Genomic DNA, 24,810 nt, shown 5'->3' with positions numbered 1-24,810 from the left:
TTTTAAGAGTATAGCTAATAGCTTTCTGTAACATGATCTTAAAGAAGTTGATTAAGTGTGCTTTACAACTTGACCAGAAAGAGCTTCCGATTAGTGACATCAATATATATATTTTACATCTCACATGGCCCAAACTTTTAAAACTTGGAAGTGTTGAAATAGGAGTCAAACTAAAATGAAATCAAATCACTTGAACTGAAGCATTTCCTTACCACACTTCATCAATATCATCATGTCATGCCAATAGATTGAATATCCACAACATCAAGTACCTGCCTCTGGTAATAAAACCTAGAATTGTGTAATTTTCTGTCATTCACACAAAGCAAAGATGGGCCTCAGAGGGGAAGAATTCAGGGATGGTTCAAAAACTCATCATGGGTTTGGTCCAGACTACAGTAATACAGAAAGTAAACAAATGAAACAAAAAAAAGTTAGGCTCTGGATCTGAATAAAAGTTCACATATATCTAAGGTTAAACAGATGTGACAGGGATCCATTTTTAATTTCAAGGCTCTAAATTACTGAAGGAGCTCGCAGATTGAAGAGGATAGTGTAGTTATAAAAATAATGTTTTGCAAACACCCAAGAGTGTTCCCCGGGAGTCTGCAATTGCTCCCCATTTCCTTTGGCAGTTCCGGTTAACTGCATGTTTTTATTCCTCATTATTACAGTTTTTATTCTTCATTCATCTCATGCCTGAGGAGGGCCTAGTCTCATCCTGGCAAAGTCCCAGTATAATTACAAAGCAGGGAAATTTTTGCATCCCAAATCAAATGTCAAACTTCTTTGGAATCTAGTAATGTTCAAATCCAGTTACTGAATTCACACACTTTTTACTTTATTTAATATTTCTATCACAACCACAATTGTAACTTGCCATTGTATATATTTCCTCATATTTATGCACTTCAGAAATAGAGACCCTTAAAAAAGGGTTCTGCCAGCTTTTTATTTCAAAGTTGATACCCTGGTGAAAGGTATTTGACATATATTCCTTGGAGATTGTGCACATAGACACAAAAAGAGAGAGAACAGGGAATTTTTTCAGCCTGTACAAGAGAAGGTCTCAGGGCCTATTGCTATCTACAACCAGCTAAGCAGAAGGTGCAGAAAAGATGGAACAGAATTCTATTCAGAGGCGCACAGTGAAAGAGGAGGCGAGAGGCAAAACTGAAACGTGGGAATTTCCAATTTGATACAAAGAAACTTTTTTATAATGAGATTCATCACTGAACGAGGTTCTTTAGGTGACAGCCGAATGTCTCCATCTGTGGAGACATTTGAAATGAGACTGAGCGAGGTCCTGGGCAACCCGCTCCTTTGAGCTGCTCTGGACCTCCCTTCCAACAAACAGGGTTTTGATTATACACACACACACATACACACACACATACACATACATATACACATACATGTACACATACATATACACATACACATACATATACCCATTTACATACATACACATATACATATGTATATTATCATTAAAAAGATACTTGACATTCATAGTTTCTTTTTCTTCTGAATATGCACAAATACTGGCTAAACATTGATACTAGGTGTTTAATGAAAAATGTACCAATTGTGGTAAAATACGGCCTTGAACAAAACTTTTTTCCTGTTACTGAAATCAGTGGGGTTGGAAAGCTGAAAATCAAGTCAGAATGAGATGGGATTATTGTCACCATATCCATAATAAGCTTTTCTGATTGAATTAGTGTGTCAAAGTTAAGAGAATCTCACAAGAGTAAGGTTTTGCTAGAAATGCTGATATCAACCTTGTTTGTTTGTTTGTTTGTTTTAAATATTTTGCAGAGAATGTAAGTAAGGCTAGAAAAATAGTGTTGGTTGGTGAGGGTTTTTGGTTTTGTTTGGGGTTTTGTGTTTGGTGTTTTTTTTTTTTTTTAATTTTTTTTTTTTTTTTTTTTTCCCCTGCTTAAGAGCAAGTTTCCTAAAAGATTTATATCATATAGATGAATTTCAGGAAATAGTATCTGTCTAGCAAATTCAGACTTATCAAGGCACTCAACCATTAATTCTCAGCCAAGTGCAAGTATCTCCAGTTCCAGTCACATTTCTCTTGATTCAGATCTTTGTACAAGGATATTGATTGTTGATTCTGGCATCACTGTGCACCACTTGTCCATTTCGGTGAAGTATCTCATTTCTTGATGGGGCAATAACAAAATTAGGAAAGGCTCTGCAGCATCTTTCTGTAAAATACCTATAAATTCTAGAGGGATAGGACTGGCATCTAAACCTAGCATGCAAAAGCATACATGAGAACACATTAAACCACGTGTTTATTTTAGTCAGAAATACTTTTGTATCATATATATATTATAACCACCATTATGTGATTAAGATAGCAAGTTTAAAAGTTTAAAAATACATTTTCCTGAAATTTGTGGATATAAGTACGAAAAAAGATAAGATTATTCTTGATTTATTTGTCCTAATGTTTACGCTGTTCATGTGAATGCCAGCATACACAGGGTTTTTTTTACCTCTTCCTTATGCATTAAGCAATAGAAATAATAACTGAATACTGAATTACAAGTAAACCATAATTACCTTTATCGACTGAATGAACATTTATTAAGTGAACAGGGAAATATCTCAAATTTCTTAAAAACCTCAGAACTGGGGAGAAGTATTTTTTTTTTAAAGTTAGGAAACAGATGTGGGTTGTTTGTTTGTTTGTTTTTGCAGGCATTCACTTGTAAAAAAATTTGTTAGCTGCAAAAGAAAATCTTATTTTCAAATTTCCCATCATATATCCCATAAACCTGCATTATAATGGCTTTAAATGAAAGCAAAACTACTTAGTCTCACCAGTGCTGATATTCCCCAGCTGGTGACTGTAAACCCCGAGTTCTTCATAAGTTCCAGTCCACATGAGAACAGTGTCTTGTGACTCTTAGACAGCCCTTTATCACATCATAGAGAGCAGAGAGCAGCAAGGAGAAGCAATGGAGGGCTGAGATAAGAAGAAATAGCTCTTCCTACCTCATTACAAGTATTTTTTGCTGAACATGATACTGGTTTCATTTTCCACTACAAAAGTTCGTCTGGTCTTACAGGAGAGATTGCTCTACATACACTTCTTTTGTCTTCTATAATGATCAGTTAGTACTTTGCAGGGAATTTATTGCTTTCCAGGGAAACATGGAATGTATGGATGACATAAGAGATTATTCGTTGTGGCTACAAATCCAAGGATAATTTAGTAATCTGTGACACACCTTAAGATATAAGACTGTTTTCAGAAACAAGGCAAGTACAATGAATAACCATAATTACTTAAAGACAGTTTCTATGCTGAGCTTAGTTTCACTTCTGTTAGGATTGACCATGAAAAAACAGGTGAACTTTTCAGAAACCTAACTCAATAATTCTGATGATTACTCATATAATTTATACTAACACTATGTCTCTCCTAACCTGTTTGCTTAAAATACACATGAAAACACCTAAGAAATGGTAGCAGCGAAGAATTTAGGATGATCTGGAAGACAGTTTCTAGTGGCAATCAACACGGGGTGCATTGGGACAAATCCTGCGTGGAAGTGATGGGTACTCATCCCCGCTTGCTTTTACTCAGCACCGTGACTCTGGTCGGTGCTCGATGAGCTGCTTTTGGAGGAAAATTGGGTGGAGTTTGTGTAATAGTTGAAAGCATAGTCAGAAAAGCCTTAATGCCCAAACCACTTAAATCTAGATTGTTTTAAAACTATCAGATATGATAAAAGGTATCGTGTATAAACTTGTGGCAACTAAAGTGGTTAAGGTGGTGGAGACACTAGCCCCTGGAGGTGTTGAAGGAACGACATGGGATTTAGCGCCACGGTCCAGCTGATAAGGTGGTGATTGGTCAAAGGTTGGATGCAACGAGCTCAAAGGTCTTTTCCAACCTAAATGATTCTATGCTTCCGTGGTTCTCTGAGTCGGTGTCGTGCCTGATGTAACGCCCTTTCACGGAGATCCGCCAAGGTGCCCAGGCAGAACCCTGTGCAAGCGTTTACAGTCGCTCTTATCTCACCCCTCCGTGCCCTGGGAAGACCCGCAAAGGCTGGCAGATTAACGGTGACCTACAGGGTGACGGCACGCCTGTGTCTTGACGTCGGACGGAAGAGGAGATGATTAATTCGGGGTAAGTGGATGCGACAGAGGTGATGTTGTAATCACGGACAACACGGGAGGACACCGTGGGACCGCTGTACGGAGGTAACAGCATCCCGGTCGGGCACACGCCGCGTACAGCGCCGTGTCCGCAGCCCCGAGCCCCACTGAGGGCGGGTGCCTGTGAGAGGCGGACAACGCCGGGAGAAGCTCCTCTCGCCCACCGGATCCGTGTCGGGGCCCGCCCTGTGCCGGGCTGGAAGTGACGCGTGCGGACGGGCGGAGCTGCGCGGCGCTGGTGGCCAAGGCCCCATGTTGATGTCCCCGGCGCCCTCCGCGTCTGCCTAGGTAAGAAGTGTCCGGGGTCGGCTGGGGGGGCCCGGGTAGGGCTGACACGCTCCTTCTCGCCGGCTTCCGGCCGCTTTTGCGCCGGGCCGGGGCGGCCGGGCCGTGCGGCCGCGGTTCTGCGCCACCGGCCCCCGCCGGCTGTTCGGGCCGGCCGTGGTTGGCAGGGGAGCGGCGGGGCCGGGCTGCGGGAGCCGGCGAGGCTCCCCTGCCCCGGGAGGAAGATTAAGGCCCGGAGCCAAGGTGACCGCGTCGGGCGGGTGACGGAGCAGCGGCGGGGAAGGGACGGGAGGCGGCGCGGGTGGGAGCCGGAGGTGTCGGAAGCCCGGCACCGCAGCTGGAGGACTACAGGAGGAGCTGACTGGGGTGGTGCGGCTCGTCCTGCTTTTGTTTTTCCTGTCCGACGAGCTTTGCCTCCTTTTCGCCGTCCTTTCCGCTGCGCCAAGCCAAACGCGTCGTTTAGCCTTCCCCTGGGAAGCGCTTGTCATGTCAGTCATGAAGCCTGTGCGTAGCTCTTCCTCCTCCTCCACTCCCGTTTCCTAGCCGGTAGCTGTGAGTTAAGCAAGTACCCAGCAACCCCCAGTAACTATCCTTGAACTGTAAGTAGATCTGAGCATCACCTAAGCTCCGGGGATTTTCCTGCTAGGCAACAGTAATCCCATATGATTGTGCTGGTCCGCACAAAGTTAGATTTGTGAACAGTTCTGCTTTGGGGTTGGAAACTGGTTCCACTAGGGCTAGTACTCAGTTGTGGCAGCTAACAACTAGGGTGCAGAAATGGTTATTTTTTTTACTTTTGGTTGGGGTTGGTGCCTTCCCCCCCCCCAATAGAATTATTGGGAAAAATGCAGTTGGTTTTGCTATTAATGCAGTCGTTTTTCTTTTTCTAGCTAGTGAAAACTAAACACAATTTCATGTTATTGTTATTTGGCTAACTTACCGAATTACTAAAAAATGAATTAATTTGTTGCAGTTGAAAATAACTAAGGTTATTATTTTTCTTTTAGAACTATAGAAATTGCTGACGCATACCATTTTTAGCTCAGAATGAAATTGAGAGATGCCTTGAATATAATCCTCTGAGATGTGTGGGAGTTTTCAAGATTTTACTGTGCTGTAACATTTCCTATTCTGGACTCTGAAGCTATATAACTGATAGGATTTGTTGTATACTCCCTTGTCTCTAGAATGTGTTTTGATCTTTACTCAGTTTCTTGCTTGTGTGGAAGTTCTTATTTTTCTTTTATATCTATTAATCTTCACAAGCTTGATGTTTTGTCTTGTAACCTGTGTTGGTTAGTGTACAAGACTCTATTTAACATCTGATACATTAAAATAATGTCATGGCTGCCTGTATGTACTTCATGTGCTACTCTAAATTGAGCAGTAATAAGCTTAAAATATTGACAACTTAAAACTAAAAAACCTCCAAACCTGTATTTATCTTTTCCTTGATATGGATGATGGATATCTATTTATTTTAGAGTATATTTTGTTTCAGAAAGCATGAGGTCTTCACTACTTATTTTTTAACAGGTGATATTTTAAAAGGCTCTAGGAGCTTTTCATATTTAAACTGCTTGAGGCTTGCAGTGGCTTGTCTCCTTTGGGTTTTGGTTTTCACATGTGTCTTCAATGAAAGTTATATATTATGTCACACACTTGGCAGTTACCACTTTCAAGGTGTGAATGTGCTTGGTCGGTATAAAATTACTTTCAGCAGCAATTGCAAGAACAGGATAGCTCATCTTTCCAGAAATATAAGATACATAAGGCCCTAATCCTCCTAATATCAAATGTTTTGACAAAATTGTGATAGTACAATAGAATCAGACACTTGAAACTTCTCAGTTGTGTATATTCTATCTTTGGCAGATTTTGCTGAATTTGAGGAAAGGATGTTCCTGTTCTACTGGTGAAGCATCTTGTGTTACTGTAGTTTGCACCATTATGTATCCTGAATGAGGCTGTGAATAGAAAGCACGATTAAAAGCTTTTGCAGCCTGACTGATTAGTGTTAATCCCTCCAACTGCATGCATACCTCAGTGTTCCTGCTATCAATGCAGGCCATTGTTTATGGTAATGAAGCTAAACACGAAGTATGTGTTACTGTGAGAATAGTAAGAGATGCCCACAGACTGCCAAATGGGGACAGGAAAACTCTTGAAGGAGAAGTAGGGAAAATAGCCAGCCCAAACAAAACCCTCCTGTTTACATAAACTTTCTTATTTTTAAAAAAAAGTCTTAAAATGGAACTTTGATACTTTTACTGAGAGGGGAGGAAAAACTTCATGTGTAAAAAAGCTGTGAAAAGCGCTGAGCAGTACAGATTTGAGAAAAGCTTAAAGCAGGGAAACTACAGAACTTTTGTTTCTCCTTCTCTAGCATGTGTAGAACCATTAAGAATCTTTCATTAAGTTAGAACCCTGCTTTGTTTTCACACCACTGCTTTTATTTTCCACTTTCTGACACTGAGATATAATACTGGGGGCATTCAGCTAAGCAATGCTTTCTCTACATCTTGATGTCATTGATGAAATGACTGCTCTCTTTATTCTGAGAGGTGATTGTTTTGGAGAGATGGTAAGGCAGTGCACTTTGGTGAATTTAGTCTATGTCTCTCTTGTTTTTGAAACAAGGGAACTAATGGTTACGTTTTTCTGTCATATGTATTTCAACTAGATTAATTTTTGTAATAAACTAGTTTTTCCGCTATGTTCGAGTAATAACTTCTACATGTTTGTTACAGATAATCATGTCATCCTTTCAAGAAGTTCCATCATCAGCCAGCACTTTGCAGACCTCCAATTTTGCACATGTGATTTTTCAAAATGTCGCAAAAAGTTACCTTCCAAACACACATCTTGAATGTCACTACACTCTGACCCAGTTTATCCATCCTCATCACAAAGACTGGGTTGGTATTTTCAAGGTAAGTTTTGCTTGTTCTGTTTCTATTTTTCAACTGTTTGCTTGTTCTCTTGCAAGTTAAAAAAAATAAATCTCAACAACAGTAAATCTTAAGTTGAACATCAGCTAAGTGATGTATTGGTTCCTGCTGTTAGAGTGTCAGTTTTGTAACAAAGACCAAACTGGAGACCAAAACTAGAGAGAGCGAGTCCAGCTGGAAGTCTGCTGGAGTAAAGAGAAAGTTTAATGTGTGCAGAATTAAATGGGAATGGTTTTAGAAGAGATATTTGGTTATAGGGTGACGCTGTGAACAGGACTGAATGAAGAATGTGATACTGCATGTGAAATATATGTGCAAAGGATGAAAACTAAGCTGGAGATAACCTGACCCACATCCCTGACTAATTTTTATTGCTAGAACAGGCTGAACAGTATAGATCACTAAAATTATTCAAAACTGATCCTTGGAAAAAAATTTGGGGGTGTTGTCAAAGGTTAGTAAAGTTTTCATTTATGGGATTAGAAATTGAATAATTCTTGTATCTACTTCAGTTTAAGACCTTAAAGATTTGTGTATCTTTGCCAGTATAGCTCCTAATAGATGATGCTTAATTTCCTTATTTGAATTTTATTTAATAGAAGTTTTGATTCAGGCTTTAATGAAGTGATGCTTTGGCCGTGGGGAGGGGAGAAGGGTGACAGACTAATTTGTTATTGGAGCACTTTTCCCATAGAACTCAGTTCACTGTTTTAAGTATGTAAATGATATACTTGTTGTAATCTGCAGATTGTGAGTCTTTATTCAAGCTAAATTACTCTGCAATGTAGAGATACTGTGCTCTGTAATAAAGCAGAAGTGTTTTTAATGCAATGTGCAGTGCCTCTACAGTCACTAAATTGTTCCAGGGAGGTGTTAGCTTACAAATAGGCGCATTTCCCTAGTAAGAAGTTTTTAAAAGTAAGTGTGTATATGTCTTATTTGCAAAGTTTTACAAATGATGTAACTGAGAAAACACTTGAATGTTTAGTTAATGGTATTCATGAAAAGTTAAAAAACCCTCTTTATCAAAACTTTATAGACTGTTCTGTTTATATTATGTATAAGCATCTTGAAATTATTGAAATGTGAATGTAATGGCTTTGTCTGGAGGCCTGAGGGAGGCGATCAGACAGGACTTTAGAATTACTAATTAGATAAAAGAAATTGGGAAACAGTTTTACAGTGATTACACAAAATGCTGTCTACAATGTACAGGTGTCTGATTTCATTTTGACTGTGATGATAGATTTCATAAACTGTTGACATTATTCTACTTTATTTTACTTTAACAGAGGCAGGTAATACTTTGGCAATCATTTGAGGAACATGTTGAGCTGACATAACATAGTGGTACTGTTCAAAGAAACATCTTTTATGCAGGATGGCTTGTTTCTTGTGCTTCCTCTTAATGTGAAATGAGATCTTGTGTGGTGAATCAAATCAGGGAATTGATTGAGGTTAAGACCAGCATTTTGTGACTTTTAAAATGGAATTCCCCAACTGAATTTCCAGTTTGCCTGATTCTCATCAGTACAAGGGAAGGAAGCATTTCAAGATGGGGAAAAAAGTAAATTTTTTTTTTAGTGGTTATATCCGCTTATACTGAGTGTTATGAATATGCTTAGTATAGTTGCAGTACACTGAGTTAAATGGAGCCAGCTGTCTAACTGTATCTGTCTACAAATGTGTATGTGTAATGTTTGCAGTAAAATAAACTATGAAAACATAGTCATTTTGGAATAGATAATGGAAGTTGTACTATTCTGTGATCGGAGTGTAAAACTGAGTGACTTTGAGAGAACTGATTGTTCATGAACAAATAACAAAGCAACTGGAGGTGGCTTGAAACCTGATGAAAGCAGGAAGGGGTTTTATCATTTATTTCACTAAAACACATATGAAGGATACAATGCGTGGTTAGTAAAGTGGGCCTGTGATTGAAAAAAAGGAAGGACAAAAGCAATTCTTGACTAATTATGAGAAGAATAATTAATGACCTTCAATATTGCCTAGTATGCAATGAAAGTGGAGTTTCTGTGAGAGAACTCAAGAGTTTCGATTCACAGACTGTTCATGTAGAGGGAATAAAGTTCACTTTGTCTTTTTGAAGTGCATAAGTTGCTTAAAAAACAAATCTGTTCAAGCTGGTGTCATTTAACCTTTGTCTGAAGTTGTGCAGAAGGTAACTAGTGTTGTAACAGTGAATAGTGGACAGAGGAAAAAGGCACCTAATAAAAAAAAATAAAATCAAAAAACTTCAGCAAAAAGCCCCAGCACACAGTGGTGATTTCAGATTGGTGTAGTAAATAAGTATGAAGTAAGATTCTTCCTGCACTCTGAACTTTGTTGGTTTTGGTTCTAATGTTGATTTTTGTTGAGTTTTAGGGGTCAATGGCTTCATCAGTATTCTGTCTTGTTTGCTCTACTGGCTAGAAAAGAATTTTTTTATGTAACTGGTAAAAAATCTTGGGTAAAAAATTAGGTATTTTTTCAAGTGAATGGTTTTTATTTAGGATGCAAATGTATTTCCTCAACAATAATGATGTCTTGAGTAAATATTGGTTACATATATCCTTATATTATTGCTTTTGTTTTGCTTGCCCAGCTGTTCGTGCAGCTGCACAGTGAAATGGATCAGTGGGGTGATCTACTAGGAAAATACAGCCTCTCCTCCCCCAGCTTTTGCCATCTTATTTCATAACTGGTTTGGTTCTTCAGGTGATCTCGGTGGTACAGTGGGCAGCTGTGCTGGCATCACTATGATGGAAATGGGAACTGGGAAGGTGTGTGTGTGGGAAGGGCTGTGCCTGCTTTCTTGGCATGTCTGCTTAATGCGGAATGACAATTGGAACTTTTTTTTCAAACTTTTTTAGAGCTCTCTTCTTAATAGCAGCTTACTTGAAATTGTAAAAGTTAAGACTCTACAAGCTTCTCTGCGTATGCTGTAGGTGAAATGTGATTTTTTTTTTTTGTTCCCAGTGTAAGTTGCTAGGACTCTTTACGGTGGCAGTAACAGGTTTAAAACTGTTCCCAGGCAATTAATTTTGTATTGTTTAGGAAAATGAAGACCCAGTGTTCATAAACTGAAAGAGTAATGTTGCATATACAAGAATTATTTCAGATATACCAGTTTTTTTACAAGCTAGATGTATCTAAATGCATGCACTAATTCTGGGATTGGACATCTGGCAAAAACTAAGAGATGTAGGAAGTACAATAATGAAAGTATTATCCTTTAGAGCAGAAGTTCTGCATTTGCATTTTTTATTGGTTTTGTGTTTATTTTTCTTGTTCTGTACAGGAGAAGAGTCAAACACAGGTTTTGACTCAGTCTTCAAATCTGTTGTCTGTCTTGCTGCTATGTGTTTTTTTGCTTTTATGATATTCTGGAGAGTCATCTGTAATCAAATGCTAAAATGTCTTGATCAGTTGTGTCATTGCATGCTGCCAAGAAAAAAAAAAGGCATTTTTTCAGACAAGTCATGGTCTAGTATTTGGCATGGACATCCTGAGCCTGAGTTCCTGTTCATGCAGTTTTACGAGAACTAAAATTTGAGATCAGCTTTCCCTCTACTGAGGGTTTCTGTGCAGCATTGCCTGATGGTTCCTAGTGTGGAGTCAAAGCTGAGAAGACGTACCATCCTTGATTGATTTAATAGGAGGTCTGTATTCCTAGTGTGATCCAAGACCTCTGTATTTGTTTCTGTTCATCTCTGGTTAATCAGAATTTGTAGAGGCCTTTAATGTAACCCAAATCTAAAGCTTTGAAATGAGGAAGAATAGCGAATGTGTGCACTACATCTGGTTGCAAAACTGGCCTGGCTGTCGGTAGTCCTAATTTCCGGCTAGGGAAGTCTACATTTTATGACTATAAAATAAAATAATCATATGGCTGAGTGATATTTTTTGCATTATTAATACATAATGTCCAGATTTGCAGAAGTGTTTGAAAAACATGCTTGATTTCTAGGAAGCAGTGCCTGCTTCTTTGTCTGGAGCATATGTCTGCAAATAGGACTGTCATATGCTCAGTATACAGGAGAGGCAGGTTTCCTGTATGTCTCAAAGGCACAAGGAGGGCTCTCATGGGCATCATAAAGATACCTCATCAAGAGAGTAGTGTTAAAGGTAGGTGTTTGTGGGGTATATCATAATACTGTGCATTTCTGAAGATATAATTTAGCTGAGACAAGCATGCTGGAATGACCTGCAATATCAGCACGTAATCAATCTCACATATGTTAAGCTAGTGACTTTGGTCTTTCTGTGTCATTAACTATTCCATCAAAACTTTTCTGTTCCTCAGTTCTGGTGGATACATTTTTCTAAGTAATCTACATTACCATTCTTCTAGGATACTGAGAAGTTGTAGACATACTTTGAAATTGACTGTCTCAGGGTACCCCTAGAGAAGAAAAGGAGATACTTTCTTTCTTAATTTCCACATTTTTTAATATCCACACCTTAAAAATGGTGAGCTGATGTTCTGGTAACTTGGCATATAGAACAAATGAGTAACCAGAATTGGCAATATTTTAGTAACTTATTTCAACACAAAAAGTACCTCTTGCTCAGAGAGAGTAGTCAGTGTTTACATGACCACATCTGAGCTACTGTTTATGCATCAGTGCAAGTGCCTGTGTTTATGTGCAGCTTAATTTCTTTTCAATGTTTTTTTATTTATAGAAAATCTCAGAATTAAATTATCTGTGGTCTTTTTAACACAGTCTAACACAGTATTTGATAGAGACTTCAGAAACAACTTGTTTGCATTTTATCAAGGCAGTATAGCTATATATATATAGCTTTGTATCGTACTCTGGGTTATTTAGTCTCCTTTGGACTGCAAATAATAGTACAGCTTGTGTGAGTCATTTCAATATCCTGATTTTGTTGTAGATTGATAACTTAAGCAACAATTACTTCCACATATACAGATTACATTCTGAAGTACAGCAAACATCTGGATGTATTATTTGCCACATGTATATAGAAATACCATTTTTCTGGCATGGAATCATCACTGCACAGCTGGCCATAATAGATACAGGAATGTGCAGTGCACAGTATGTCCTGTTGTTAAAATGGCTGGGAAAAGAACTATTGGAATTCAGAATGTTTTTGAGACTTGCTGTATCTGTGAATTAGAGGGATTCTGTTGGCTTCTGGTTTATTTTCTTTGGAAAGACAAGTAAATACTGATTGGTTTTAAAAAAAAAAGTCTCTGGCAACCTTACTTGCTCTTTCTATATGAGATGTAGAGAAGGATAATCTGGGTTTGTGTGATGTTACCTTTGACAAGAAATTTCAACATTTTTTTCGAAGTGTCATTAATTTTTTACAACTATTTGGTGCGGTAGGTTGTAGAATTGGCATAACAAAGTAGTCAGTAGCTGCTAACAATTTTGAAACAAAAGATTGTGTTATTTGATAGTTCTCATGAGATATAGTAGCCGGGGAATAGTTCTTTTAAACCCCGCCTGCTCTTTTAAAATATATTTTCATGCTTATTTTCTAAAGTAAATGGTAGCTTTGTTACTCTTTGATCTATCATACATTTCTTTGGACAGTAATTTATATATATGTAACAGGTTTACTTTTAGAGAATTCATGGTGTCCATATTTATTTTGATTTATACCTAATAGAGGAAGTTGATCCTATGGTCTAGGTGTTCTGTCAATGTCATTTTGACACATTCCTCTGAACTGTGAGATAGAAATATAAACAACAAGAGATGATCATAACTTAGGATCCTGATAGTATCTTGATATTGCAACAAATACCATATGTTTGCAGTAGTCTAAATTAATGTATGTGTTTGTAACATTAAGCAGAGATGGACTTCTTCAGGTCTGGGACGGAGAGAACATTTTGAGATTACAGCCTTCCATAAAGAATCTAGAGTACTTTGCAGCCATCTTCTACCCAAGAATGTTTCAACCTTGTGGCTCCTGTTGTATAACTGATTTTAATCCCAGTGTGAGTAGCAAGGTCATGTCTGAAGTGAAGGCTTAAGCATCTTGGCTATGTCAAAGCTGCATGTGGTATAAGGTGATCACAGATATACTAAAACCCCCAAGGTTTGACTTTGCTTACTTTATTTTGAAATGTCTGTGCCTGAATATTCCTACAGTGTACTTAACACTTAAATAAGTACTTTTCCTTGTGTCCACGTTCTGAATTTTTTTGTGCGGTTTGATTCTTTCAGAACCGCTATCTAGATACCATTATTTGCTGATGATGCCTGTGTTCTAAAGCACATTGCATCAATGGCATGTCAGTGTTAACAGTCAACATTAACTCTCCGTGATTTTGGCTGGTATGAGCTTCAGTGCACCCAGATGTTTTCATTTTCCTATCTGCTAGTTGTTTTAGAAGAACTTGGTGTTTGTAACTGCCTGTTGTAGATTATGTGCTACAGTTAAACAGGCATTGCTGTGACTTTCGAATAACGTTATTTTACTCTGGGTTATGGCCCAAACCAAGCCTGCTTGGAGAAATCTCTTCCTATGATACTGGTCCCGATAGTGTTTTGCTTAGACGCCTGTGCTGCCTGTAGTTTGGGGCAAAGTAAATGTCTCTTACCATGTAATACATGGAAAGGCTGCTGATTTACTGTTGTCTGTAATGATTAAACTGCATAACATACATCCAGAACCTTATCTACTGTCTGTAATTTTGCTTCTTTCAGAGGTAGCACATTGTCTTCTTGCAGTACTTAGGGTGCTTTGCCAAATTTCTTTCTCAGCTATTTAATTTGCCTTTTAAATTAGAAAAGGGCGTAATTTTTACTCCGATAAATTTTGTGGTCAGGTTTTTTGTGTGTTTTTTTTTTTAAATTGGATTGTAATTAGCTATCTACAGTAAAGGTGCACTGATTATGCCCATGTTGGTTCAGCTAAACGAGTGTTTTCCTGGGTTTGCTTCTTTGGCTTGTTGATGTTGTGTAGATGGGTCAGGCACTGTTAATGCTGCAGAATGCTGCTGTTCTTTCAGCTGTGTAGCAGGTTTCTGAGGCCAGGGAACAAAATGCCAAATGAGCCTCCCATGCTGACGGTCTTTCTTTGAGGCACTCTGTCTCTAGATTGAATTGACTGACTTTACCAAGAGATTATAAAAGGAAAGAAATGTAACAAAATGGAAAATCAGAAAAAATATATTTTCCATGTTCATCTGAAACTCAAGAAATGAAAACAAAGATGGAAATAATTTTTATACTGAAAACACTGTGGAGTTTGTGAGGTAGGGCTTTTGCCTTAGAGAAGCTTATATTCTGTGTAAGATGAAACAGATGAGAGTTGAAGGAGATACAGTGAAATAAAAGGGTTATTATTTTCCCTCAGGTAGATATTGGCTAACTCATTATTGCTATACAGATGCGCACTCCCTATCTATGCTCCCTCCCTCATCCCCCCATTTAATTTTCTACTTGGCAAATTTTCTTCAAGCTATTCTGTTGAAACGTACTGGGTGAAATGTAAATATGGGAAAGCTAATCTCACTGTGTGATGTGGCATTGCAGTAGGAAAGGAGCTTGTATCTGTGGGGCAGCATAGAAGAAGAAAAACTTTTGTGATGACTACATGTCTGTTAGTAGAAGGAAAACCTGTCTAGTGTGAGTATTATGGGGCAGCTGAGTTGTCCCTACTTGCCCTGCCAAATTGTAGGGTACTTGGTGCTGGTCTCTTAACGTTTACCAGACTTCAGCATTTCCACTGTGGCTACTGAGTTGGTTTATACGTCTGAAAAGTATTTATGATGTCCTAAATTGATATAAATCTTTTTGCTCAAAAGTAGGACGTAGGTATATCATGGGTGGATTTCTCTGTAATGGCCTATTAAAGCTTTCCATTTTTATGGAGGGAAAATTAAACAAAGTGAGGTTTCTGTTAGATATGTACATAATTTGGATATGACTTTTTTTGTGGGATAAATGATGTGTAGTTATGCTTTGTTTTGTTTTAAAAACATGGCTGAGAAAATAGGATTTGGTTTCTGGATTGTTAATCTCTTGGTTAACTTCTGGAAGGAAAGCAAGAACATTTGCATTTATGCGCAGCTATCAAATTTAAGGTCAAATTTATTTCAGAGTGGAGTTTGAAATAATTAAATGTAGAGAATATAGAAGAATATGTTGACTAGCTGATGCTTTATGTCTAACTCAGTTGTGAAATAGGCTTTTTTCTTTCTATTGCTTTAGGGAAGTTGCATCATCTAAGTCTTATGTGCTCTTTTGACTGAGGAATAAGAATGGTTTTAAGATTTGAACTCCAAGCAAGATGAGATTTGAGACTTCTCAATGAATTCCTTAAAAAGTAATGGTATCAGCATAATCAGTTAATGGAGATGGCTGATCTGCTCATCAGATGATGAACCTGAGTTCAGGCTTCATGAATGAAGTGTAGTATGACAGGTCATTCTTCATTTGGCTCCTCTGAACTTCAGAAGGTTTTGTGTTGGAGTTCTTTTATAATTTGCAGTGTTACTGTGCTTGAATGTGGATATTGTAATGGTTGCCGTGGCCCATTTCAGGTTTTTAAGTTGGACTAATAAACTGTGCCTGTTTTGCTCTTCCTGGCTCAGAGAGAGTTTCTCAGTGTGTCCTATTGAAATTTCTCATTATAGAAATTTCTCCTATAGAAATTTCTCATTCTTAAATGAATCTTACTTAAGATTTCTGATGGTAAGAAAGTACTACTGTGTGTGATGATTCAGGCTTCTTTTTCTGCCAAGGTCGGGATTAATAGCACGAGAGATGAAGTTGTAGTTCACATCTACAACTGTGCATCAACGTCAGCACTTTGACTGGAACTTGGTTTCATGTTTTTAGGTGACATTTTATTGGTTGTGGGTTTTTTTGGTTTGGTTTTGGGATTTTTTTGTGTATGGTTGGTTGATTGGTTTTTTCAACTGATACATGAAGTTAATTTTAAACTTTGGTTTCTCATTTTGGTACATAAGACTGTGTTCTTTGTACCAAGATAGAACTGTTAACTTCACGTGAGTCTTCAACAGAAGTTAAGTGTAGGTTTTCACGTTTCCCCTTGTTAGCATCTTTCAACAGCTGTTAAGTTCTAATTATTAATGTAAATAAATATGCTTGCAGCTTCATAAATTATCATCATTTTCATAAATTTTTAGAACTTGCTTAGTAAATGAAGGAAATGAAAAATGATACTGTATTATTGAAAGCTTATTTTAAATATTTTAAATATATTTTTATGGTGGACGTAATTTCTTTCAATGACTTTTTTCATTGTTTTGAAATTCAAATGCAGAAATGAAAATTCCAGATCTTTCTTACAAGCTTTTATTTTTTTTTTTTTTCCCCTATAATGTTTTCATTAAAAGAGATGATCAGTGTTAGTCATAGCAGCTGCTTTGGCAGTTTAAATGGCCAGACTCTTGTTCTTATAGGCCTGACAATTTAAATAGCCATATTCCTCCAGTCTGTGTAGTACAGGTAAGGTGTTCGCATTGAATGGGTTCTTGTGGGGAATCTGAACCCCTCTCCTCTTTCAGAGACTAACCTGGAAGTTAGTCTGTGTTATTTGTGGTAGGTTTTGTTGGTATGATCAGCAGTAAGACAGATAGTCTAGCTTTTCTGATTCCTGTCATTAAAAATGAAACTATTTTTCCAAGCTAGTATGCCTGATGTTGCTGAGGATGCTGTTTGTTTTGCTTCCAAAGCTACAGGGCTTTATTTATCATATAAACTCACTGTAGGGCTGCTGATGACTATTCCCATCTTCTATTCATATTTTTCACTTTTTATTGATTTCTTTTGTAGCTTTTTCCGCTAGTTTTAGTTTCTTAATTTTTATTTACTTTCCCTTAAGCAGTGTTAAATTTTATTCATATAGTTTTAACCCTGTCTTTTAGACAACTGTTTGTTTTCTTTCTGAGCTGAAAGAAATACATATGTCAAAGTTCACATTTAAATCATTACTGAGCCACCCAGTGTGTGCTGTAGTCTTGTATCTGTGATAGTATAATCTGTTGCCATAGAGAAGCTTATGACTGTGTATATGGTAGTTTGGAACCACTGTGTACTCCATACTAGGCTTATTAAAGAGAATATTGACAAAATATACGAAGTACTAAAATAAAAGTTTATTAAAACCTGTTGATAAAAAAAGAGGGTGTTTTTTTAAGATTTACATCCTACACTTACAACATGGATTACTTAAATATGTTTTTATCTTATTCTCAGCATGTCTCTATGTGGCTTTGCTGCTTGCTTGTACCATCTAAGAAGTAACCCTGTGGAATTTAATGATATTTATTGTTATATAGGAAGGATGTTGAAAAATGGTACTAAGTTAACTTGCTTTGCTGCAGAATACTCACCTTCCCCTTTTAAAATATGTTAAGCTGTGAGGAAGATGACACTTGTTCATGCTTCCTACTCTGCATTGACACATTTTGACATGTGCAATGTGTAGCAGGGAAAGCCCTCCTTTTCTGAAATTCTATGCAGTGAGGAGCTGTTGGGCAATGCACTCCTGCTGATAAATTGTGTGTGCCCATTAAGAAAGAACGGAATTGTCATGATCATAAGAGTGTAAGACAGGGAGCCTTGCTGGGGGAGAGAGATGATGGATGACAGGAAATGTGAGGAATTGTTACAGAAAATACTTGTGGGGTAAACTTCCTAGGGTATTGCCTGCTAGCTCTTGGTATGTAACAGTTCTCTTTTTAGCAGCAGTTCACAGAAGTTATACATAAAAATATGGCACCTGCTGAGAAACGGACCAGGAGATGTATTTGTTTTCTATATAATTATTCTTTTTGTTTGTATCAGTATGGCTAAAGTTTTAAATGACCTCAAAAAAAGCCTTTAGTTGATTACTGTTACAGGTAGAGTATTGGTAAAAGTAACTTTTGATTTCAGGATAAATCACTGAATGTACAAATCAGTATGTGATATCTAGGAAAAATATGAAAATATAGAATTCCAGGAATAAACTGCATCAGAAATTGATTTGATCTCCTATAGGGACCATTTTTGTGTTTATGTTCACTGGATTTTGTTTCTTCTCTACATTTTCCAGTGTTAATAATCAGAAAGAACAAAGTTATTTTAGTAAGGAAGATAGCATCAGTAGCAGTGTATGCATATTTTGGTTTTTAACAGAAATGAAAACTAGAGTAAGATGAAAAGATTGTTTCAGTTCTATACGATATTTGTTCTGGACACAATATAGTTTCTTTTTGAAACGAAAAAGAGGATGTTGATTTTTCACTCACCAAGAACTACATTTAGAAAGCTGTGGGCTTTAGTTTAGGACAGCAAATAATGGTATATGCTTCTCTTTTTGGAAGCAAAAAAGTTAGGAAAAAAAAGGGGTAGTAACATCTGAGTTGGGTTTGATGACAATGACTAATGTTTTCCTGTGAACTTTTGCCAAGAAAAGATTGCTTTTACCACCTTCAAGTTACTGGAAGAGTTTTCCTTGTTATTTCTGAGATACTTAACAGTGTGGGAATAACAACCCTAGGAAGTTTCATTTTGACATCATTAGAAGCTGCCTGATAGGAGATATCGTAGGTATCTTCTTTGCTAAGAATAGGCCTAAGGTGTAGTAGGTGATTCTGTTCTATTGGATGTGTTGAGCATCCGCACTGTTTCTCTTTAATGGGTGTTGCCTTGCAGAAGTGACTGATAATGGGAATTTCTTCTGATTTCACTGTTGTTAATCTGTGTTTTTTGATAATATAAAAAGGGCTTCATCATCTTCATCGATTTTTCCATACTACTTAGTGTAAAGTGAAGAAGTGAATGGATGTCTTTGAATAATCTATTCAGATTATTGTTTGTTAATACTATGCATTAATTTGCGTACATGAAATGTATGCCTCTGTACATATATATATATGCTGCTTTGCTATTGAATTGCTTTCACCTCTGATGTTCTCTTTGCCTATATAAACGTGTCCCCCCCTTTTTTTTCTTTTTATTGAAAATTCCTTTAAACCCCCAGCTATTAATACTTTTGAAATACACTACTATTCTTTATAAAGGAAGACTTCTAAACTTGGATTTGGAAGTGTTGCCTATTGAAGCAATGAAAATCATGATTGGTAACTTAATCTTTTCTTGCTTGTTGTGTAATTTGTGTGTGTGGGTATTTTTTTCTTCTTCTTCCTCTTGAAACACTGTTTTACCTGATAATAATTGGGAAACAATTTATTCTTTATTCCCTTTCCATATCTTAGTTCTTCCATGGCACTATACCCCGTTACTGATAAAACTGTGTGGCACACAGCATTTGACAAGTTGTGTGGTGTTTTTTTTTTTTTTTTTCCCCCCCATCAGTGGAATAAATCATATATATTTCTTCTTTTCCTTTACTATTATGCTATTATTAATGTCCATTGCTTTACAGTAGTTGCTTTGGCTTTCTGGTTTAGTTGCATTTATTTCAAGCCTGTTGGGATATATGTCTTCAGAGGGTAGAATCACAGGCTCATAGAACGGCCTGGGTTGGAAGGGATGTTAAAGAAGATGTAGTTTCAACCCTCCTGCTGAGGGCAGGGACCTCTCTCACCAGACCTGGTTGTTCAGAGCTCTGTCCAGCCTGACCTTGAACACTTCCAGAGATGGGGCATCCACAGCTTCTCTAAGCAACCTGTGCCAGTGACTCACGAATGCAGAGAATCGCACTTCTAGGAAAACTGAAAGCAGAGGTTTGTTGACGTTAGCAGGAAGGCTGTGCCGGCTTATCTGAGTTCCGTTTTCATGCAGATCTGTTTTTTTTTTTTTTCTCTGCAGATGTAGCATCTATGTATGAGGGAATTAGCATTCCAGTGAAATGCTGGTCTTTTGCATTGCAGAAGTTGTCGAAAAAATTCAGGTGTCAATTGTGATTTTTTCAGTAACTTAGAAAGCTTCCCCCCCACACTTTTTGTTTTCTGATGAACCAGTGGGACTCTGGACACAAGAGTCAACATTGGCAGAACCTATATTATGAAAATTTCACTATAAAATCAATAACTAATATTTTTGTATTTTTAATATAGAAATGCATATCTTATAGAAAAAAAATTAATGTACCAAAGAGTACTTCAACATATAGTGAAAACTGTATGGTGTTTTACTTTATATAGACCCTTTTATTGCCTTAGACCCATTTACTGCTTTAGGTAACAAGCTTAATAAAATTAATGCTTAATCTTTGACATGCTTGTTAAAATATTCCTGATTTGTAAACATTTTAAAAAATCTTTTGATTGCATTTTTTAACAGAAATATGCATATTACAGTGTGTTGTAAAGGCAAGGCAATGATATCTTAACTGTGTATATCAAATTCTTCTGTTTATTGTTTTCGCTTTCTGTGTTTATTTTTTAGTTCTATTTTTTAAATTCTTTTTTGTTGTGGTTTATTTAATTTTAGGTTGGTTGGAGTACTGCAAGAGATTATTACACTTTTCTTTGGTCACCTATGCCAGAAAATTATGTGGAAGGATCAACTGTTAACTGTGTGCTGACTTTTCAAGGTGAGTATAAGGCAGTGTCTATCTGTGTTTTCCAGCCTACTCAGGTTTTTAAATACTTCCCTGTTCATTTAAGTGCTGAGCATTGTGTGACAGTTCTGGAGTTTAAAAAAGAAAAATTGGAGGAAAATTTTCAACATTTCACTGTGGGAAGTTTAGTCTTATTTTAGATGTCAAGGAAAATAGTAAGTCACTTTTCCTTACTATGTTTTTTACATGGTAATGGCAGATATTCATGACTGATAGAGAAGCTCTGCTGGAAACGATTAAAATACAATAAGTGACTTCGTTTAATCATCAGCAGGTTTTTTTAAATCTTCGCCTTTCTTAGTGCATTGTGTCTTTACAAGTTTCTGGCCTTGAAATATTATCTATACAAAATGATTTTTGTCAAAGAATAAATAGTGTACATGATGGTTTCATGGAGGCTCAGAGTAGTCATAGAGTTGCATGGGACCTTTTGTTGCAAGGAATTGATGGAAATGTCTGAAGCTTTTAAGAAAAGAATAAGGAACAAACCAGAAAATGTTACACCACTGTGCAAGTCTGTAGTGTAACTGCATTTTCAACACTGCGTGCAGGTCATACCCTCTCCCTCCCGTTCGCAGTCTCAAAACAGGCCTAGTAAAGTGCAACAAAGACCAAAATTAAGAAATAGCTTCTCTGTAAAGGTGTGGAGTTATAAAGATGAGAGCCACACTTGTTAAACAGAAAAAGTGACAATGACACTTGGGACGTTTATGTCTGACATTAGGAATAGTATTTTTACCATGAGCGAAAACTGCAGCTCTTGAACAGGTATCCTGGTTTGGTAGGATGAGAATTCCATACAGTTGTTTAGACACAGCCACAGTAATCTCAGGTGCTAACAACTGTCTCTTGAGCGGGAAATCTGACAAAGTGACCTTCCAGACTTCCATCTGCCTGGTTTTTCAGGCTGGAAAAGGGAAATAATATTAAATGACTGACATCTCTAAAATCAGCTACCCATGGCATGGGTGGATTAACAATTGTGTATATCCAAATAAATACGAACCATTGATGTAAGCTACCAAGTGACAAGTTCAAAATGGAAGTAGAGATGATACTTCTATAACACAGTCAACATGCAGAGCTTGTTGCCACAGGACAGGACAAATGTCAAAAATCTACACACATTGACAATTTAAGGTGAAAAGAGCACCTCCACTAAATTAATGCTTTTCTGCTTACAAACAGAATTTTATGTACAATCTTACCTTCTTTTTTTTTTTTTTTTTTTTTTTGCTTCCCAGACTTGGCCTTAGTCTTTATTCATGCGTGTGTTTATTGCTTAAACCATATTAAAAAAATTCAGTAATTGAAGTCCTGCAATGATGACTCTATTAATTTGTTATTAAAGCTGCAATAGTGATAGTTTTGATGAGTTAAATTCTTTCTCTTGCCACATCTTGTTTTATTCTGGTGCTTTCAATGATGATCATATCCACATGATAACCTGATAACCATTTTATAACCTTGAAGTTGGTTGAAAAGTGTGTGTGCGCTGTAGAAACTGGAAGGAAATCATTAATTTCTTTGACAGTTACCAAAATTCACTGAGTGAATGAAATTGGTTTGGACTGAAATGAAAAGTGATCTAGAAGAGTAGAACTCTTCATGCCGTTATCAGTCCTTTGTATGTAGAAATTTTACCACACATGAAAGAGACCAAGTATCTCTGTCCCATCTGTTACATTCCATCTTGACAGGGCTCCACTTTTATAGAGCTGCCAGATTCAGTCTCATTCAAACAGTCCCCCAGTTGTGTTTGGCAAGATATTTTAATGCTGCTGAGATGAGATGAGTAGAGCTTACAGGAGCTTAATTATCTGAGCTAAACAGTAAATGTTGTGCAGCTTGTTAAATGTGGTTGGGTTTTTTTATGATAAGTAGGTGTACTGGAAAAATAATCAGAAATCTGTTTCTCCAGTATATGTTAGGCACAAGAAAAAAGACTTTTCATTAATTTTAAAATTGTCTGAACCAATATTAGAACGTGCTGAAGCAGCAATGTAGATTGTTCTACATTTATTTCTGCATAGTTTCTTCTTACTTAAGCACTTAATCTGGTAAACTGAACTACAGTGCTATATAGGAAAATGTAGCAAAGCCCAAAAGCATGAATCCTCAAGATACTATTCCTTGAGCAACTGTTAATAAAGTATAAGACTAATTGAAACATGAAGTTCTTGATACAAGAGCTGTCTATACAGCAAATGTAATGTTTTACTATTTCTAGGAAAGGTAGCTAAGAGTACTGGGAAAAGACTTTCAGGAATCTGGAACAGAAGTTGGTGAAAAGTTAGATAGAATGTTAGTAAGGGAGAAGATTGAAATGTGGTGAAATAAGAACTGAAATGGGTGACATCACCTGCTGGACCAAATGCTGGGTAAGGGTTTATTATGCTGGTATCACCCTCAGGCTGTCTACAGTATCTGAAAAGAAGTATTCGGAATAAAATTGGTTGGTTCTCTTACCATTAAATTGGGTAAGGCATAAGTCTTGAATATACTAATAAAGGTAAAAATGTCAGTAGTTCTCAAAATGATTGTTTAACATTCATAGATCTTACTGTGTGAATCTGGGTCATGCAAGAGGCTTGAAGCTTTAGTGGGCAACCATTCAGTTGGATAATCACACAGAAATTCTCAGATAATTTGCTTGCACCATGTACCATTACATAGCTTCGAGAAAGAGGATTTATTCCTACCTTTAAAGTCTAGAAAAATTTGTTTCAATTTAAAAAAGTAAGCTCTCTGTTAAACTCCAGGCTCTTCCCTTTCAGCTGGTGTTATCCATTCGGAGGATTTCTGTGGTTTGGCATTGAAAAATAGCAAAAAAAAAAAAAAGATGTATGTCCCATAAACCCCTCCCCCCCAAAACAACCACAACAAAACCCTATGTACAAATGGTACCTGGTGAAGTTGCAGATGTCTTGTCATTGTATATTATTTTGTCTTTTTCTGTTGTATTTGGTTGTGTAGGTATTTCAAGGCCAAAAAATGACTTACTCTCTGTTCTGTGACTGTACAGCAGTCACACAATAACGTGGTCGTGATGCAGCTTCACGGCATCTGATTGCTAATGATTCTGTTTCACAAATGTATAAACAGAAGCTATTAATGTATGTGAAGTGATGTATACATATAGCAGCTATTGCCTAACATGTTTAATCTTTGTCTTAAAGGCTAGTAGAAATTACTGGGGGATGAAGGTTACTAAATACGATGACTTTTCTTTCTGCTGTTTTGGTGATATATTTATGCCTTACTGAGGCAATGAGCATGAAATCTGTAAGTCAAACATGATGTGGTAATCTGTCTGCAGATGGAGACGTGTAGGCTTATGTAGAATATTTCTTCAAATATGAATTTGTTTTGATAGGATATTATCTACCAAATGATGATGGAGAATTTTATCAGTTCTGTTACGTGACTTACAAAGGAGAAATCCGTGGAGCAAGCACACCCTTCCAGTTTCGTACCTCTTCTCCTGTTGAAGAATTGCTCACTATGGAAGATGAAGGAAACTCTGATATGTTAGTGGTGACCACAAAAGCTGGACTTCTTGAGGTTTGATGCAAAAATTCTTAAAATGCTATTTTTTTTTAGTACCATACAGAGACAATCACAGATCCTGAAGAAAAAGCTAGCAGGAAAAGACCTGCGTGTGTCTGTAAAATATCTATTTCTGCCTTGTTCTGTGGTATTTGGTTGAGGTTATAACATTTGCAGGTTAAACAAATCAAGATTAAAAACATATATCACTAAGCATGGATTGGGAAACATAAGAGTAGATAATGGCTGTCTCTCACATCTTTAGTCACCAACTCACTGGAAGGGGGGAAAATACTCTTTGTGTGGA

General features: G+C 37.1%; 1 protein-coding gene across 7 annotated transcripts in view; it reads left to right on the top strand.

Moving 5' to 3' along the window:
- Positions 1–3,900: 3,900 nt before the first annotated feature.
- TAX1BP1 (Tax1 binding protein 1) overlaps positions 3,901–24,810 on the top strand; it is a 55,943-nt gene continuing 35,033 nt past the window's right edge. For 3 of the 7 annotated variants that reach the window (XM_040061193.2, XM_040061174.2, XM_040061134.2), the window contains exons 1-4: positions 4,334–4,476; positions 7,224–7,406; positions 20,825–20,927; positions 24,331–24,518. In XM_040061193.2, the coding sequence (XP_039917127.1) occupies positions 7,230–7,406; positions 20,825–20,927; positions 24,331–24,518 (468 nt within the window). In that variant the 5' untranslated portion in view covers positions 4,334–4,476; positions 7,224–7,229. Of the gene's footprint in view, positions 4,160–4,332; positions 4,477–4,637; positions 4,717–7,223; positions 7,407–20,824; positions 20,928–24,330; positions 24,519–24,810 lie in introns of those variants that run through there. The other 4 variants (XM_040061183.1, XM_040061145.1, XM_040061164.1 and 1 more) reach the window with 4 other exon arrangements.

Source organism: Hirundo rustica, chromosome 1 (assembly GCF_015227805.2).
Source record: "Hirundo rustica isolate bHirRus1 chromosome 1, bHirRus1.pri.v3, whole genome shotgun sequence".
NCBI classification, from domain to species: domain Eukaryota; kingdom Metazoa; phylum Chordata; class Aves; order Passeriformes; family Hirundinidae; genus Hirundo; species Hirundo rustica.
This window is presented reverse-complemented; position numbering and strand designations above follow the sequence as displayed.